This window comes from Cololabis saira, chromosome 16 (assembly GCF_033807715.1).
Source record: "Cololabis saira isolate AMF1-May2022 chromosome 16, fColSai1.1, whole genome shotgun sequence".
Taxonomy (NCBI): Eukaryota; Metazoa; Chordata; class Actinopteri; order Beloniformes; family Belonidae; genus Cololabis; species Cololabis saira.
Genome location: NC_084602.1, coordinates 30,922,239 through 30,940,437, shown reverse-complemented (window position 1 = coordinate 30,940,437; position 18,199 = coordinate 30,922,239). Strand labels below are relative to the sequence as shown.

At 40.7% G+C, this 18,199-nt stretch overlaps 1 protein-coding gene across 1 annotated transcript; it reads left to right on the top strand.

Annotated features, from left to right (window-relative positions):
- Positions 1-8,708: 8,708 nt before the first annotated feature.
- LOC133462509 (alcohol dehydrogenase 1-like) lies at positions 8,709-17,750 on the top strand. Its single transcript, XM_061743788.1, has 9 exons — positions 8,709-8,879; positions 9,477-9,578; positions 9,737-9,878; positions 11,563-11,650; positions 11,839-12,058; positions 14,785-15,045; positions 15,171-15,303; positions 15,403-15,541; positions 16,273-17,750. Exons 1-9 carry the CDS (start codon positions 8,862-8,864, stop codon positions 16,304-16,306), a joined length of 1,137 nt encoding a protein of 378 aa, XP_061599772.1. The 5' UTR covers positions 8,709-8,861; the 3' UTR covers positions 16,307-17,750.
- The last annotated feature ends 449 nt before the right edge of the window (positions 17,751-18,199 follow it).

The window sequence follows — 18,199 nt, the reverse complement described above, 5'->3', positions numbered from 1 at the left end:
TTAGAAATCCTGATTAATAGAGATGAAAAATCTATCCGGAACACAATCTTTTCAAGTATTAGCCCACCTGAAGGGATCTCTAAAAATTAACTATAAATTATAGCCCTTTCTTCCCATTTCTACTACTACTACTACTACTACTACTACTACTACTACTACAACTATTACAATTACTACTACTACTACTACTACTGTCATTTAGCAGATGCCTTTATCCAAAGCAACTTACATTTAAGAGAACACAAGCAATAAATCAGTTATAAAAGGGTTGTTTTTTTTTCTTTCTCGTACTGCACTAGTTTTATTTTCATTCCACTGTATATAATGTTTATATTTTGTAAATATATATTTTTTTACTTTTTTATCCTTCCTTCGCTGCATGTGTGTGTTGTGTGTACTGCTGCTGCTCAAAGCAAATTTCCCTAATGATGGATGAATAAAGGACACTCTAATATAATCTAATCTAATCTATTAATAATTGTCTAATGACAGTAATTAATAACATAAATAATTATCAAAATGAATACATCAAAACAGGGCACCACCTTAATGTAAGAAATGAACAACAATATCAGTCTCAAGATAATAATAGTGCTGGTCGGACTGCTCAAAGTCCACTTGGACAAAGGTGATGCCATGCATCAACACAACAGTCCCTTTATACAGGAAAAGTAGATCATAATATTCACTGGACAACTCTCCTAATTGATTCTGATGAGCAGAGAAGTTAACTAAATGCAGAATGCTACTTGAAGAGCTGGGTCTATAGCTTGCTCTTACAAGTAGGTATGAACCCTGTGGATCGGATAGTTTGGTAGGTCGTTCCACTATCAGGGAACAATGGATGAGAAGAGTCTAACTACTGATTTAACGCCACGTTGTGGTGGAGGCACAAAGCGTCTTTCACTGGCTCAGCGTGGCTGTCAAGAGGGAGTGTAGCTCTGGATGAAGGAGTGAAGGTGGGCAGGGGTCGTTTGGGTAATTGTTTGGTAGTCAGAAGCAGAGCTTTGAACTTGATGCAACTGCAACTGGAAGCCAGTGCAGAGAGATTAGCAGCAGAGTAATATGAGCTCTCTTGGGTTGGTTGGCATTCTGGATCATCTTTAACAAGGAATTACAGTAGTCCATGCGTGACATGACCAGAGCCTGAACCAGGAGCTGTAACGTATGTTTTGTCAGGTAGGGTCTGATTTACCTGATGTAAAGAGCAAATCTGCAAGACCGGGAAACCGAGGCAACATGGTCCTTAAAGGTCAGCTGGCCGTCTAATATGACACCAATGGCGCTTTTCCACTAGTACCTACTCGACTCAACCTCCACTCAGTTTGGCACTTTCCCACCAGGGGTCTAACGTGCCGAGTAGATACTTTTTCTGTAACTATTATGCCGAGGTTCTAAGCTGCTGAGTCGGCTGCATCTGACATCATCACACTACAGGCCACTGATTGGTCGGGGGGTTGGAGTCAGACGTATGAGTCAGGATGTGACATCAGCTAAAGAGCGACTCTGATGGCAGCATCTTGTTAATTTTATTCAACAAGCAACGGCAGCGCAAAAGTCTGTTTCATGATCCAACTCTGAGGTGCAGATGTTCATAAACCTGGTGGCTGAGGAGAGGAGAGGAAAATTAAAAGGTTATCTAGACGGGCGATAAGGAACGACCAGATCTACCAGGAGCTCTATCACTTCATAGCTGCTTGCGGCTCCCAGCTGACTTTTCAGCAGCACCAAGACAAACTAAAAAAATTAAAAAGCGCCGCCGCTTGAAGCTTCTCTCTCTCTCATTTTTTCACATGATATCGAACACAAGCCACAGACCCAGCAGCACATATATCATCTCCTCCAGGTTCTACATCTTTAGTGTTGTTGTCTTCTTCGTTTAGATCACACAATCCAATACGTCACAGCAGCTTCGCTCCAACCTCCTACTTCTGCTCCAGGTGCTGAATTGTTATGGAAAAGAAACCAGGCCGAGTTGAGATGAGTAGAGCCGAGTAGGTACTAGTGGAAAAGTGCCACAAGATTCCTAACAGATATGGGCACAAGTGTGGTGGAATCCAGCTGCACGCTTATCTGAGGTAGTAATGAATGACTGGCTGGGTAGACAATAAGCTTGGACAGATTTAGCTGAAGGTGGCGGTCCTTCATAGACAGGCTAATCCAAGACAGGCTAATATTAGTTTCTTTCTTGGGTACCCTGTTTATAGATTTTCCTTAGGCTCCCATACCACCAACCCTTTTGTACAATTCTCTGTAGGAGAGGTGTGTGCCATCATCATTTAAAAATGTCATTCCACACAATCATATTGTTTCTTTTTGTGTGAATGTTTCTATTTCTTTTATTGAAACAATGTGTTTCTGGCGGATGTGACCATTGTACATCGTAACATACCGATGGCTGCGAAGAGCTTCCCGGGGCTGACCGCTCCAAGCATAATTTTTGTTCTGTTTCATTTATGTAGAAACTGAAGTGAGCAGATTTACATGGTGGCTTTTCTCTTTGTTTGCATGTATAAATGAACGCAAGTGTACAACGTGAAAAGCATGTATATTGCTTTAGTGTAGCAAACTCCTGCAGGAGAGAATCTGGAATGGGCAGATTTACATGGAGGTTTTTCCATTATTGTTTATATCTACGCTGTTTCCTCTAGAGAGTAGACCGTCACAGCAAGTCAATGACCAGCACAATAAAGAAATTCACAGTTACACCTGGGATTAATAAAGTATTTTGAATTGGAACATTTATCTCGGCTCTTTAATAGCCTCTCTTTAGTCATTCTATGTTCCTGTACAGTCTCTGGTCTTCTCTTTGTAGAGGATTTATTTGAAGAGGGTTATTTCCGTGCGCCCCAGCCGCACTTTAAGTTGATACTGTATATTAAGGGACTTTGTCACAGGACCTCTGTACCCACCTCATGACAAGCATGTCCATTCTCCAACTGAATTAAAAAAAAAAAAGAAAAAGTTAGGGTTTTATAATTACATTTGTTGGGCTGATTCAGAACACATACTGGAACAATTTGATGGCCGTTTATTCAGATGTGGCGAGTGGGTGATGTGAGACAGTGGTATGAGCGTTTTACAAAATACGTTATGTAATAAATAGGTAAAAGTAAAACACCACCGCCACTCTGGGACTCACCCAGAGAATATTTAAACACAAGGCTCATTTAATGTGCAAGTACAAGACCAGATTCAAGTTCAGTAACAGTAGAATTTATTGTACATTAAATACAAGAGATAACCACAGGGCCTAAATAGTCCAAAAAGTAGAAGGCAGATTTTATTAGCAATAACACTTAATATACTAAAAGGGAATGATTTAGTTTGCCACAAAAAGACCAGTAAAAACTTGTATTAATTAAAAAAAAAAAAAAAAAAAAAAAAAAAAGGCACTGTAGATCAGGTGCTTAGGCTTTCCAGTGGAGGGGGGTCGTGAGCAGAGAAAGCAGCGTCCAGTGAGGGAAGAGGGTACCCCAAAACACAACACACCAAACAAAATAAAACACGGGCATGCCAAAAGAAATACAAACCACCACCACCAGGGGTCACTAAACCACCACTGGGGACCTCAGTGCCTGAAACAGAAAGCATAAAATACATGAATCACATTCCCAGCATTGCAAAGACTCTCAAAATACACTCAAGGACATTCCCTTCATACAAACAGCTCGGTTCATCAAGTCCATGTAAAACCTCATCTGGCTAAGCACTGCGAGTCCAGTGTCTAAGCAATACAGAAACCAGAAAAGTCACCCAGGCAAAACAGAAGCAAGGACAGCTCCAACCCAACAGTGATCAGGTAAGCGCACAAATGACAGCTGTAATGGAGATATTCATCAGTGCTCAAGCTATGAATGCTAGAAAGTATAAAAACATGGTACACGCTTACCTACTAGTTGGGCATTAGCACCAGATACAAATGACTCGACAGTATGGGCCAGGAACGCGGGCTAGGAACGCAGCCCAAGAAGTGCAGGCAAGAACACTGCAGCAACAGCTGAGTGGAAAACCAAAGCTGAAGTAGCGGAACGTTGTGACGCAGGCAGAGTCCACAACACAGACGAGTACTTTTATACTGTACTGATTGGTTGATTTAAAACAGCTCAGCTCAATCCCTACTGCCACATCCCACCACAACCCCGCCATTTACGTCGGCGCCCCAATGACGGCCCATAAGGCAAGGCAAGGCAAGGCAAGGCAAGGCAAGGCAAGGCAAGGCAAGGCAAGGCAAGGCAAGGCAAGGCAAGGCAAGGCAAGGCAAGGCAAGGCAAGGCAAGGCAAGGCAAGTTTATTTGTAGAACAAAATTCGACAACAAGGTGATTCAAAGTGCTTTAGGGACAATAAAACATGAATAAAAAGCACGATTTACAACAAAAAATAAAGAAATAAGAACAATAGATTTTTACAAAGACATTAAAAAAAAAAAAAAATAAATAAATAAAAAGCATGACTTTTCAAATGTAAACAAAAAAAGGATAGATAGAAATCAGTAGTTAAAATATGATAAAATTTCTAAATAAGTTTAAAAGTAACAGTGCAGATTTAGAGCTTTACTCAAATACAGCTGAGAACACGTGAGTCTTCAACCGGGATTTAAATACACTGAACGTTTCAACTGATTTGAGGCTTTCTGGGAGTTTGTTCCAGATATGTGGAGCATAGATACTGAATGCAGCTTCTCCATGTCTGGGAACTGATAAAAAAAACAGATCCAGATGACCTGGATGGTCTGGACGGTTCATACTGGGTCAGGATGTCACTGATGTATTTTGGTCCTAGACCATTCAGAGCTTTATAGACCAGCATCAGAACTTTAAAGTTTGTCCTCTGGTGGACATGCAGCCAGTGTAAAGACTTCAGAGCTGGACTGATGTGGTCCACTTATTTGGTCTTACTGAGGATGCGAGCAGCTTTCTGAATGAGCTGCAGTTTTCTAACTGACTTTTTAGGTAGACCTGTAAAGATGCTGATACAATAATCAAGCTCCTAAAGATGAATTAATGGACTAGCTTTTTCAGGTCTTGCTGCTCAGATCGTTTAACCTTGATATATTCTTTTATTGATAGTAGGCTGACTTTGTTATTGCCTTAATGTTTTTTTTTCCAAATTTAGGTCTGACCCAGATTTCTGGCCTGGTTGGTGGTTTTTAGGTGTATAGATTGAAGCTCTGTGGTGATCGTTTCTCTTTGGCTCCAAAGATAATTACCTCAGTTTTGTTTTTGTTTAGCTTGAGAAAGTCGTGGCAAATCCAGTCATTCATCTCCTCAATGCATTTACCAAGAGCCTGTACGGGGCTTCGGCCTCCTGGTGATATATCTGTTAGTAGCATAGCTATGGTAGTTTATTTTATTGTTCTTTATAATCTGTGCCAGTGGGAGCATGTAAATGCTAAACAGAAGGGATGTCAGGATGGAACCTTGGGGAACACCACATGTGATTCTTGTCTGAAACCAACTATCTATTGCTTGTGGAGGCAACAGGAAGAGAATTCCCAACAGTTGGCTCTGCCGCACGGCCAAGCAGAAAATCCAGTGAATGTCTTGGCTGTTGGCCGAACATGAGAAAGAAGGTGGATTCCCAAGTGGTTTGTCTTGATATTGTAACAAAAACACTACCTGTGGCAAATACGATTACAGCAGATTGTGAAGGGTCCGGTTAAACCTGTCACACTGTTCGTTTCCAGTGGGATGATATGGAGTGGTCCTGGGCTTGTCAATCCCATACAAATGGCAGAGCTGCTGGATGAGAGAGAGCTTTCAAAATTACAACCCTGGTCTGAGTCGATACGGACTGGCACACCAAACTTCGCAAACCAATCCGTCTCCAGCACGTGGGCCACAGTAGAGGCTCGTTGGTCTCTGGTAGGTATGGCCAGGGTGTATTTAGTGAAAACATCTGTAAGAACAAGCACATTCTCGACCGTCCTGAAATGGCTCCAAGATGGTAAAGTCCATAGCAAGGATCTCATTGGGTCGTGATGACAGCAGATGTCCCATGTAGGTCCAAACAGTGGGATGGGTGTCCTTTGCCATCTGACATCGTTTGCATGAGTAGCACCAGTCAGCCACTTCGGAGAACATCCCTGGCCAGCAACACCTTGATCACAGGAGTACCTTTAGCTCTGACAGCAACAGCTGCAACACCTTCTCTGCACTATTGGGATGAAAAATCTGGCGATAGACTAGTCCATCCTTCTTCACCAGATGATCCCACTTTCTCAGAAGGGACAACCCAATGGAAGACTGGGGGAAGAGTCTGGGATTCCATATGGTTGAGGTGTGATGTGGCTGAGGGCAGGCGCGTCATCTCCGCCGGGGACGGTGGGGACGCGTCCCCACCACTTTGTCTGAGGAGCAGATTTGTCCCCACCAATGAGAGGGCCCCGTTTTGTGTGATACGTTCATATATAATCGTAAAATTTGTAGGTTATAATAACGATAAAATGTGCATTGTGCGGCCAGTGTAGGTTAATTCTTACTTTACAACTGTCCTGAACGCATCAGGGCTGTGAGCCAACCTGATCGGCTGGAACTTAACTTGTTTCGTTTTTTTTACATTTGAACTAACTCGTCTTGTAGGCTATGTGCGACTGCAGCATTTTGGAGGGAACTTTGAAAGAGGAAAAGTAAAAAAATAAAAAGCACCAGTCTGGATCGTTAAAAAGAAAGGTAAAAGAGAGAAAGGAGAGGCTAGTTGCTTCCTGTCCGCCGCTCACCTCATATTTTGCAACGGCGCCGGTGGCTGATGAGGAGGCTAGTGTTAGCTGTAGTGCAGAAAGAAGTTTCAGCCGCCTGAAGCTCATAAAAACCTGTTTACGTTCGTGCATGGATGAGGCCAGGCTGTAGAACCTCACTTTGCTGAGTGTTGAGCGGGACATTAACATCGATAAGGAGAAAGTGGTTGGCAAGTTCGCCGCCATGAAGGAGAGGAGGGTAAAACTTTAAGAAGACCACACAGCATGTACATAGTTCTGAACCGTTACATTGTTTTCCACGTTACTTGGAATATATTGTTGGAGCCGAGGATGATGTTCTGGAGTTCGGAGTCTGTGAATTGGTGCAGCGGCAACAAGCACAGAGACAGCAATCGGTGAGCACATAAATAATGATCAGAATGTTATTGCCTTGACCACCTTAATGTACCTTGTGTTGTTGTCAACTGTAATAGACCGCCGAGTTTATTTTCTATTTGAATGCATATTGTGTGCAGTTGATACATTTTTAATAGGCTATGCGTTTTGTTGTGTTTAGACCGCCGTGTCTATTTTCTATTTATAGATCTCATTAATGGCATTATAGACAATTGTGTCTATATTCTATCTGAATAGATTGTGTAATTGTAGTTTACATTTTATGTTTTAAGTTATATTAAATGGTTCGGCTCAGACTCTGTGAGTCACGGTCACCCCAGCACCAAGGACAGCGATGCGCTCAGAGTGACGGCTGTCAGGCTGCGTGTGTGTGTGTGTGTGTGTGTGTGTGTGTGTGTGTGTGTGTGTGTGTGTGTGTGTGTGTGTGTGTGTGTGTGTGTGTGTGTGTGTGTGTGTGTGTGTGTGTGTGTGTGTGTGTGTGTGTGTGTGTGTGTGTGTGTGTGTGCGTGTGAACTGGTTTGAGGCACCTAGGCTTGCTTGGCTCAGTAAACGTGAGCATTTGGGTTGTTTGCTGGGTATTATGAGGTGTCCGTTATCTTTAAGTTGTTGAATAGTAAAATAATTATCATAAGGGCCCATTGAGAATGCTCCGCCCCCTCTGTGCTGAAACCCACGCTCCGCCACTGAAGACCGCGCAGATGGCTTTTAATATGGGGACAATATCGCGTCAATACGCATCATCTAATGCAATGCCTATTATTTATCATGAAACCTCAATTCGGAAGTAATGGGCCTAGCTCGTACCCAGCACTTTTCAAACCTTACTCAGGTTTATGGTAAATGTCCCCAGCACTTCTGAAATCAAACTGACGCCCATGGCTGAGGGGCTTTTGATGGAATTATTTAAACTACTCAGAATTTAACTTTTAAAAATGTTAATTTTAGTACTCAGTTGTAACTGTAGTTTAAGTAACTCTTTATTCTGCCACTGCAGTGTAACTTTTTTTCCCCTATTTACTTTTCATATATAATGTAAAGCACCTTGAATTGCCTTGTTGCTGAAATGTGCTATATAAATAAACGTGTCTTGCCTAGAAGCCGAACGTTCTTGATGCAACTTTTCATTGTCAGCTCTTAACTGGGCAATCAATTCCCTCAGTTTATGAACCTTATCCTCCATTTTTTTACGAAAGCATATGGTCATGTGCCCGGATGCTGTTTTGCCTGAAACACAGAAGTCAACTCTCCCAAAGAAAATGTTGAGCATACAATGCCCATCTAATGCATTGCATTGAAACGATGGAATCAAGTCTCACTTTACAAAGTAAATCCTGCCAGCAACAGCAAGTTTGTGGTGGGAAACAGCAGTATGAGCATTTTACCGGATATGTTATCTAATAAATTAGTAAAAACACAACTGTAAAACAGCTGTGCTCAATCCCTGCTGCCACACAGACATTTCCAAACCAACATGAAATGGCTTGTGAAGGTGAAATGGCTAAAGCTTGTGCAATGTATAGTCAGGGTGGGGGAGCATCCATAATGATTATTTGTTTTTAGCTCTGGTGGCTTTTTTTCATCACTTTGTCTCTGGAATGTTGTCAGGGTGGGTGAGAGGGAACCAAAGGAAGTGATAACAGCCTGAGGTTAAAGTCTAAACTCACACTTCAGTCAGACGGCGTGGATCCGGTCTTGCCCTCCAGACTCTCAAGTCTTTCTGCAGTCTCCTCAAGTCCTCGCTTCTGAAAGTCCCTCTATGCACCAAAAATGTCTACAGCTGGGAAGGTAAACTCCTACATTTGTGCAATAGTTCACAATATTCTACTGTGCAGCATAGTTAACAAATGTGTGAACTTCATAAATGTACAATGTTCTTTCCCCCAGTTTGTTCATCAGCTCCTCCTTGAACTTTGTATATTGTTTTTGTCTTGACTTATGACACACGATATGAAATTATCTGATTAGTTTTTTCCTAAATTGTTATTTGCAGAGATTGAAAGGAACTTTGAAACAATGTATAACTTGCATGAATTCAAGCTGACTGATTTTTGTGTTAGAATTAGTTCTTTATGTGTTCATTTGTGAAGACCATTGCAGCAATAAAACTTACGGCTGCCTCATAGCACGTGGACTTTATACGTGTGGACTGATACATTTTGCACGTGATGTTTGCTGTTCACAAAAGCAGTTGCTAAAACTGTAAATAAAACACACAAACCCTTGTCAAGAGTCAGCTGTTGCTTATCAAATGCAATTGATTCAATGACCATTGGTGTAACAAGAGCTCCAAAGCAATTTATGCATCTTATTTTTGAGTGTTGACTGTTTTAGTTATGTTTGGGACAGCATGCTTGAACGTCTAAGAATGTTGCTGTACTTTAGGTCATCAAATGCATGGCAGCAGTAGCCTGGGAGCCCAACAAGCCTGTGGTTATAGAGGAGATTGAGGTGGCCCCACCACAGGCCGATGAGGTCCGCATCAAGGTGAGAGAACTTCAGGCTCCGTGATGATGGTTTCTCATTGTATTTGTTGATGCACCTCAGAAGGGCCTTGGAGAAAATTTGTTTAAAAAAAAAAGTCAGATGTGATAAGTTTGCCTCACCTTCTTACCTGGTTTATTTGGTTGCCATCTTCAATGAAGATCGTGGCGACATCGGTGTGCCACTCTGACCTGTACCACCTTCTGGAAGCTATGAATAAAGACGGCTTTCCAACAGTCCTCGGGCACGAGGGTGCCGGCATCGTGGAGAGTGTCGGAGCTGGAGTCACCGAATTTCAGCCAGGTCTGCTTTAAAATGGTTACACGCTTGAAATGAACTGATTTATCCTTTTTTATGTCAAGAGTAAAAACGGATGCATATCTGTTTAGAAGTACAATAAGCAGTAAGAGTTCTTTATATTTTAAATGCTGGTTTAATACTCAATTAAATGATGTCTGTCAGCAGTATTCGAGTTGTAAAAAAAAATCAGGGGGGATGGTGGATTTTATCATATTGGGACAGATAATTTGTGCTGATTACAAATAATATAATATATTACAAATAATAGCACTGACCAAAACACCTGCAGAAATACTGCAGGAATGACATAGCAGCAGTTAAATGCAGCTTTCTGTAAGCTTTAAATATCCACTGGGCTTACATCAAATACATCAAACACAAAAATAAAAAACAGTTTTCTGAACTTATCAATATGACTCTGTAGTAAAATGGTAAAATGTATCACTGCAAAAACTCAAAATCTTAACAAGAATATTTGTATTATTTCTAGTTAAAATGTCTCATTTTAGTAAAAAACATCTCATTACACTTAAAAAAAAGACTCATCACTGGAAAAAACAACAATTTTCACCTGTTTCAAGTACATTTTCACTTAAAATTAGCAGACAAATCTGCCAGTGGAACAATATTTTTTTGCTTGTAATAAGAAGATAAATCTTGTTCCACTGGCAGATTTTTCTACTTATTTCAAGTGAAAATTTACTTGAAACAGGTGAAAATTGTCAAATAAGTTATTTTTCTGGTGTTATTTTTCTGGTGATGACTCTAAATGTTGAAATAGCAGTAAAACCACATTCATTGATGAAATGACATCAGGGATGGGAAGGGGGGATGGCAGTTTTACAGGGGGGGTGATTTTGACCGTTTTGATTTCAGGGGGGGATGCCATCCCCCCTCACCCCCCCTCAACTCCAGTACTGTCTGTCAGGTTTCTGAAGGTTCAAAATACCTGCACCTTGTGGGCCAGCACAAATCGCTTTTACCGCATCTGTTTCATACTGATAAGTAGACATGATGAAAGCAGCACGAAGGAACTTTTAGGTCAGAACCATAAAAGTTGGCAAGCTTTTATGACACTGAGATTTACTCTTGTTAGGTCTCTTGCTCTGTCCTGCCCTCATTTAATGCCATAAAGCAAAAAGTGTTTGTGAAAGGAGAGTGAAAAAGTGACAGATGCTTCCGAAAAGTAATTCAATACTCCTTGAAATGAAATTGAAATTTAAGATGAAAAAAGATACAATTATAATTTGTGACTGTATAGACTGTGCTGTTCGCATGATTGGGCCCAGGAAAAACAACTATTTCGGTAAAAAAAAAAACAAAAAAAACAATGGTCAGGTGTAAAATGATCACATCAGGTGACAACACAGAGCTGCTTTGTTTGATTATCTGGCATATTGGAATCTAATGCTAAAGGTTACCTTCTGCTATGATAAGAGAGGCCAGGACTCCTAAGAAAAAGCTGAATATAACTAACAGTGATTGACATGGCTGAGTGCTGTCCTGAAACAAATTCCTTGTTCATTTGCAAAAACCTGGCGGATTAACTTGATCCTGGTTCTGTATTTGCAGTAGCATAAACCCAGCAATAAATACATTGGTGTAACATTAAAAGGGAATGCTAGTCAATGCCATACAGCTTATCACACCATCATCAAGATGAATAAAAATCTTTGTTGTCTTTCAGGAGACAAGGTGATTCCTATTTTCCTCTCCAACTGCAGAGAATGTCGCTTCTGTAAGAGTCCCAGGACCAACCAGTGTGAAATAGCATGGTGAGCTCTTATCTACTGCCAGCCATTCTTAACCTTTCATTTATCTTAAATGTGTTCATGTATTAAAATAACGTCATTTTACTTATCTTCTAATAGAGACAGAGCAAAGCTCTGTGTTTGTGTGTGTATAATTATACATGTTTGTGCAACTAATGTTTTAGACATTAACAAAAAAAGATCTTGCTCAGGACCAGAATTCGTCAGTGTGTGATGGCAGCTGTGGAAACCAGATTTACCTGTAAAGGGAAGAAGGTGCTCCAGTTTATGGGAACCAGTACTTTCTCTGAGTACACCGTTGTACACAAAGTGGCTGTGGCGAAGATCGACCCTGCTGCTCCTCTGGACAAAGTCTGTCTCCTCGGCTGTGGGATCTGCACTGGTTATGGAGCAGCAGTGAACACTGCAAAGGTGTGTATCTGAGAGGGTTGGAGATGGACTAAGGCAATGTTATAGAATGCAATATACTCTTGATTATATATAAACTTGTCAAAGAGTCACATGGTTATGTCAGGACACAGATCTGGAGAGGGATGCAAAAACATCTCTGTAGCAATTAAGGGGTTCAGTAAAGCAACATCTCCCACACTTCTGAATTGGAAGAAGTCTGGAACCAGAACATACTACATGAATCTGAAGCTGATTACAAATATATTACAAATCATAGCACTGACCAAAACACCTGCAGAAATACTGCAGGAATGACATAGCAGCAGTTAAATGCAGCCTTCTGTAAGCTTTAAATATCCACTGGGCTTACATCAAATACATCAAAACACAACAATAAAAACACTTTTCTGAACTTATCAATATGACTCTGTCCTTCACAGGATAAGTACAATGGATCACTGCAAAAACTAAAAATCTTAACAAGAATATTTGTTTTATTTCTAGTTAAAATGTCTCATTTTAGTAAAAAAAATCTTATTACACTTAAAACAAGACACTGGAAAAAACAAATGATTTTGACCGTTTTTATTTCAGGGGGGATGCCATCCCCCCTCATCCCCCCTCAACTCCAGTACTGATTATTGCCCTGTTCAGACCTGGCATTAATACCTGTCCTGGATAATGCCATCACACATTGACAGGCTGCAGTACAGGTATGCATCGCGGGCCAGATAGAAGAGCCGCCCACATAACTAACACAACAGCAGTGTCATACAAAAGTGCAAAACAACAAACAGCTGTCAACACACAACATCATGGACTCATCTGTGTTTTCATTGGCCTAATTTAGTTGTTGTTGTTCTCTTCAATTTCTGATATCCTATTTCTGTTTTGATCTGCCTGAAGTGAATCATCTTCAATGTGTGGGTGTGTAGGGATGATCTGCTAATTAAAGTTGAAAAAGATCAGACGGATAAGAAGGGTGCTGTTTACTGCAGGTTGGAGAGGGAAGAAAGGCATTTGGTATATTTCTTTGTTGATTCTCGCCATCTTTCTGCATCTCTCAAAGCCTGTGGCAATGAGAAGAGTAAATGTTTAAAGCTTCATTTGTAAGGAGACCATGCAGGTTCCTGGCACTGCACTGTTATTGTAGATGTGACTATCTACAGCAGTGTGAAGACTTAATACACCCCCTACTTTCTACCACTAGCCCTCACTCACTACCACTAGCCCTAAAAATGAAGCCACAGGCGTAGGGCCCTTTTTAATCTTCCCTAGGGATTGGGACACCACTTGCTACTTCACTGCGTGGTTTACGTTCGGGTACGTAAGCGACTGCGTAGTTACGTTTGCACATACGTCACACCATATCAGGAAGCCGAAAGCTAGAAGCTGTTTTAATTTCCACTGTAGCGCTGTTAATATGCCACTTTATTAAGCGGAACCATAAATCAGCCTTTATTCTGGCGAGATCTGAAAAGACTTTGCAACAACGGGCAAGCGAGTGATTATGTACATTCACTGAGTGAATATTATGAAAGTAAAATATATATTTCTCGCTAGAAATGTAATCAAAACGCATTTTTATGCAGAAACTAACTCAAAATATTGATTTTATTCACTAAAAAATAAGAAATGTCCGCCATGTTTTTTTGTTTGATTCAGTCTGCAAATGATGACGTAAAGCATTCTGGGAAATTCTTCTGGCCCTAGGTCGGCGAGTCAGCATCTGAAAACCCTAGCTCTGAAGGGCTAGATTCATACACACTAGCCCTCGTTATGCCCACTAGCCCTACATGCAAAGAGGAACTGGGACACCACTACCCTCACGGGAACACGCAAAATTTAGGGGTAGTGAAAAAAAGTAGGGCTAGGGGGTGTATTGGGACTGGCCCTTATATTTTATAAATGTGTTCAGAGGGGATCACAAGTTGCCAGTAGAAAGACCTATGCGCTGTCCACTTGTGATTGGATCTCTTAGGAAGGATGTTAATACCAGGTCTAATAAGGGCCTATGAATGAGATCCAAAGTTCCTTTTGTGGAGCTCAGGCCTTCATGGTTGCATGATCAGATAGAAGATACCTGACCGCTTACAGGTAGTTTATTCCAGGAGCTGAGCGTCAGATCATTGATACCACCCTAGCGAGATAACAAAATCCTGCTGTGGTGGGGTTTTCCTAGGACAGAAGCTGTGAGCCTAGGCCTGATGGATGCAGAAACATCTCAACCAATTATGAGCAAAAACCCTTTACAGACATCTCTTCCAGGAATCTTTGCTTCCCTAACAGTTAAGCAAGATAACATTCCAAAGCACAACCCAGAGAAGTGCATAGTAGCTTTAGGAAAATAGTCTTTGGGCAAACTCCAGACAAACTCTGGCTATGAACTCAGTCTATCTCTGGACTGTTCTTGTGCTGATGCTGCTCTTCAGCTTGGCTGAATTTTGGTATTTCTGCCAAAAAGAATGGGAGGAAAAGACATCCAAAACAAAGCTGTGCCAAGCTTGTAGAATCATTCCAACTTCAAGATGCCACTGTTGCGGACGATGTTCTAACTAAATGGTAAGAGTAGGGTTGAAATGCTTCTGGAAAATGGATTTTTCAATGGATGAGAGAAAGCTTGAAAGGTTTGGTAAACCTTTTGAAAGGACTGAATTCTTTTTTTAAAGCATTTTCACTTGTGATCCCTCAGTGTTGGACATTTGTTTTTATTTCCCCGGGGTAACGGAGTGACTTTTGTACTTCAGGTTGAACCGGGCTCCACGTGTGCAGTGTTCGGTCTGGGAGCCGTGGGTCTGGCCGCAGTCATGGGCTGCAAAGCTGCAGGAGCGAAAAGGATTATAGCTGTTGACATCAACTCAGAGAAAGAAGAGAAGGCCAAAGTATTCGGTGCGACTGACTTTGTTAACCCCAAAGATCACAGTGAACCCATCCATGAAGTGATTGCTGCGATGACCAACGGAGGAGTGGACTTCTCTCTGGAATGTGTCGGGAATGTGGGAGTCATGGTGAGAAGATTCATTTTAATCGGGCTTCAAAATGTATTTGACTATGAAAAGAAAGTTTAACTCTAAACGAAGACTGAGCTTACCAGCTCTTTCCAGCCGTAAATCTGTTGTTTCTCTCCCTTCAGCGCAGTGCGCTGGAGTCCAGTATGCCGGCTTGGGGTGTCAGCGTAATTGTTGGCTGGACAGAGCTGCACGATATTGCGATCCAACCTCTTCACCTCATCTGTGGACGTACATGGAAGGGCTCTTTGTTTGGAGGTGAGATAGATATAGATATAATGAACATCGCTGTGCTGATACTCCCTCTGGAGTTCAGTTCCTGTGGTGAACTCTTTTTTGTTTGGCTTTTTGTTTCAGGGTTTAAGAGTAAGGATGGTGTTCCTGAGATGGTTAAAGCCTACATGGATAAGAAGCTGATGGTGGATGAATTCATTACTCACAACATGACTTTGGACCAAGTTAATGATGCCATTGAACTAATGAAGCAATGCAAATGGTAAATGTATACGTGTTTTATCCATCACTTTTTTACGGTGGCCGAGACCCGCCATTGCTGAAAATTAAAAAAACGCTGCAAATAAAAAGAAACGCCGCTGCAAATAAAATAAACGCTTTGCAAATAAAATAAACGCTGCAAATAAAAACAAACGCTGCTGCAAATAAAAGAAACGCTGCAAATATAAAGAAACGCCGCTGCAAATAAAAAAAAAAACTACGCAAATAAAAAAGCCACAACAGAAGTGAATTACCGGGGACTATTTTTGCTGATGCACCGGTGTTTTTTACGTGAGAGGAGAAGAAGACGACGAATAGGATGTAAGTGAAAAGAAAGTAATAAGAAGAGCGAGGAATAAGAAGAACAACGAACTAGGAAATAAGTGAAAAGGTTAGTGTTCAACGTTGCTACGTGTCATTTTTAATGTGCAACACCGGTGCATCGGCAAAAATAGTCCCCCGGTAATTCAAAGTCGTTTTTTTATTTTATTTGCAGTGGGGTTTCTTTATATTTGCAGTGTTTCTTTTATATGCAGCGGCATTTCTTTTTGTTTGCAGCATTTATTTTATTTGCTAAGCGTTTATTTTATTTGCAGCAGCGTTTCTTTTTGTTTGCAGCATTACTTTTATTTTCAGCAATGGCGGGTCTCAGCCACCGTACTTTTTACTTTTTACCAATGCATTATAAAAGCTGGCTTTCTTCTCACTTCTTCCCCTCTTTTTCCTCCACAGCATCCGGGCTGTCATGAGTGTGTCTCCAGAATAACACAACTCTGTCCATGATTACCATTTCACTTCACAGCAGAACACGCAATCTTCATGTAGCACCTCTATGCTACTTTTAGGGAAAGACACTGACATCACTCCAGGTTCTATAGGGGGTCACAGCAAATAAATACTCATAAAGAAGCGGGTATTGGATTTAAGAACAGTTACTCTACTGCCACAACCAGAAATATTTAGGCCCTTACACTGTACTGTACAATTAATGGAACCAGGGGCCACAAAGTGAAATGAAATCAAAAAACATAAACAAATTAAAATAAATAATATCAGTCCCTCTTAATTGAGCTCAATTCAAAATGGATTCAGTTCTGTGCACATGCAAGTACATACGATTCTCACCAGTGTCCACTATTCCTACCACTACTACTACTACTACTACTACTACTACTACTACCCGGTAGTTAGTTTATCTTATCTGATGAATGGGATGTTAAGTTGATCCAAAGTCCTTCGTGCTGATCGTATGGCTGGCCACAAAGCATATCTGACTACCCTGGAATTACTGGGCTGGGCTCGCCATCCAAATGGTGTGATGTGTGAAGTGCAGACGATCCACACACAAAAAAACAACCTACACAAGGGGTGCAAATTTATCAGATTATGAAGGTTCTCCACAATTGCTGCATGAGATCTCGTTAGCTTCTCTTCTATACATTTAACACGGCATGTGCATACCAAAGATGGTTACACTTACAGGTAGTTATTTATCATAACAATCCTTTTTTTTAAATAGTGCAATCACTGTAAGCTACAGTATTTCTTTTACATACAAACATATGCATTCCTTTTTGCTTTTATCATTTAACTGTTGTTTTAACATGTTACTATTCAACCAAAATTAATTAACCAAATAAAGTATTATGAAATGTAATATCAACCACATAGCTATATACCACAATAACTTGAAGAAGTTAACTTATGTACACAAGGTGCTCTAATGGCTTTAAAATAAATTACTAGTTGGTTCATCATGTCAGTAACTCGCGCTTTGCATTATCATAATGCTAACGATCTTTTATAACACTTAAAACATAACTTAAGTGCATAAACATGACATAGAAATATTAAAAACACATCTGAAATCTATACGTGTTATTCCTGAGCAGTTTCACAAAGTTGAAAACGTATTTCTGCGGCTGGATCCATCGTACTTCCCTCTGTCGGTCTCGTTTTGCTGCTGCTCATCCTTCCCGCCTCTCTGTTCTGTTTTGTTTTGTTTTACTGGTGGTAGGAAGATATGTCACATAACCATAAGCCTCTTCATAGTTTATTAGACTACATGGATGAAACTAGTAACCCGATTGTCCATATGGGTTACAAACACAATGAAGATGATTAACTTCTGATGAGTGATTTATTACCAAAAGCTGATTGTGTCATGGAAAAATAAATGAGTCTCAGGGATCATGAATAAAGTGTAACAAATCCAATATTTGTGTTTGCTGCTTTTATTCAGGCCTGGACCTTTTTATAAGGCAGAACTCTGAGACCATGAAGGATTAACAGGGCAGGAAGGATAAAGAAATAAAGACCCTCTGGATCTCGTGGTTTTAGAAGGCTCAGGCAGCAAAATGATATAGATGGAAGAGAAAAAGACAAAATGCAAAAAGAAACGATATTGGTATCCTCCAGTTGTTACTCTGCTTCAGAGCACAACCAAGTAATGAATCCAGCAAATGCCCTTTCATAAAGTGATGATTATAAAACCACAGGGAGAATGAGATGTTTATACTGGATAAGCAGAAACTAGTGTTTATGAAACTGCTATAAAAGAGCCAGTAAAGTCCCGTAGCTTTTTTTTTTTTTTGCTAAATAAATTAGAAATTCAGCCTATGAGCCATGTCTTTATCTTCCCATTCTCTAACCTCATTAT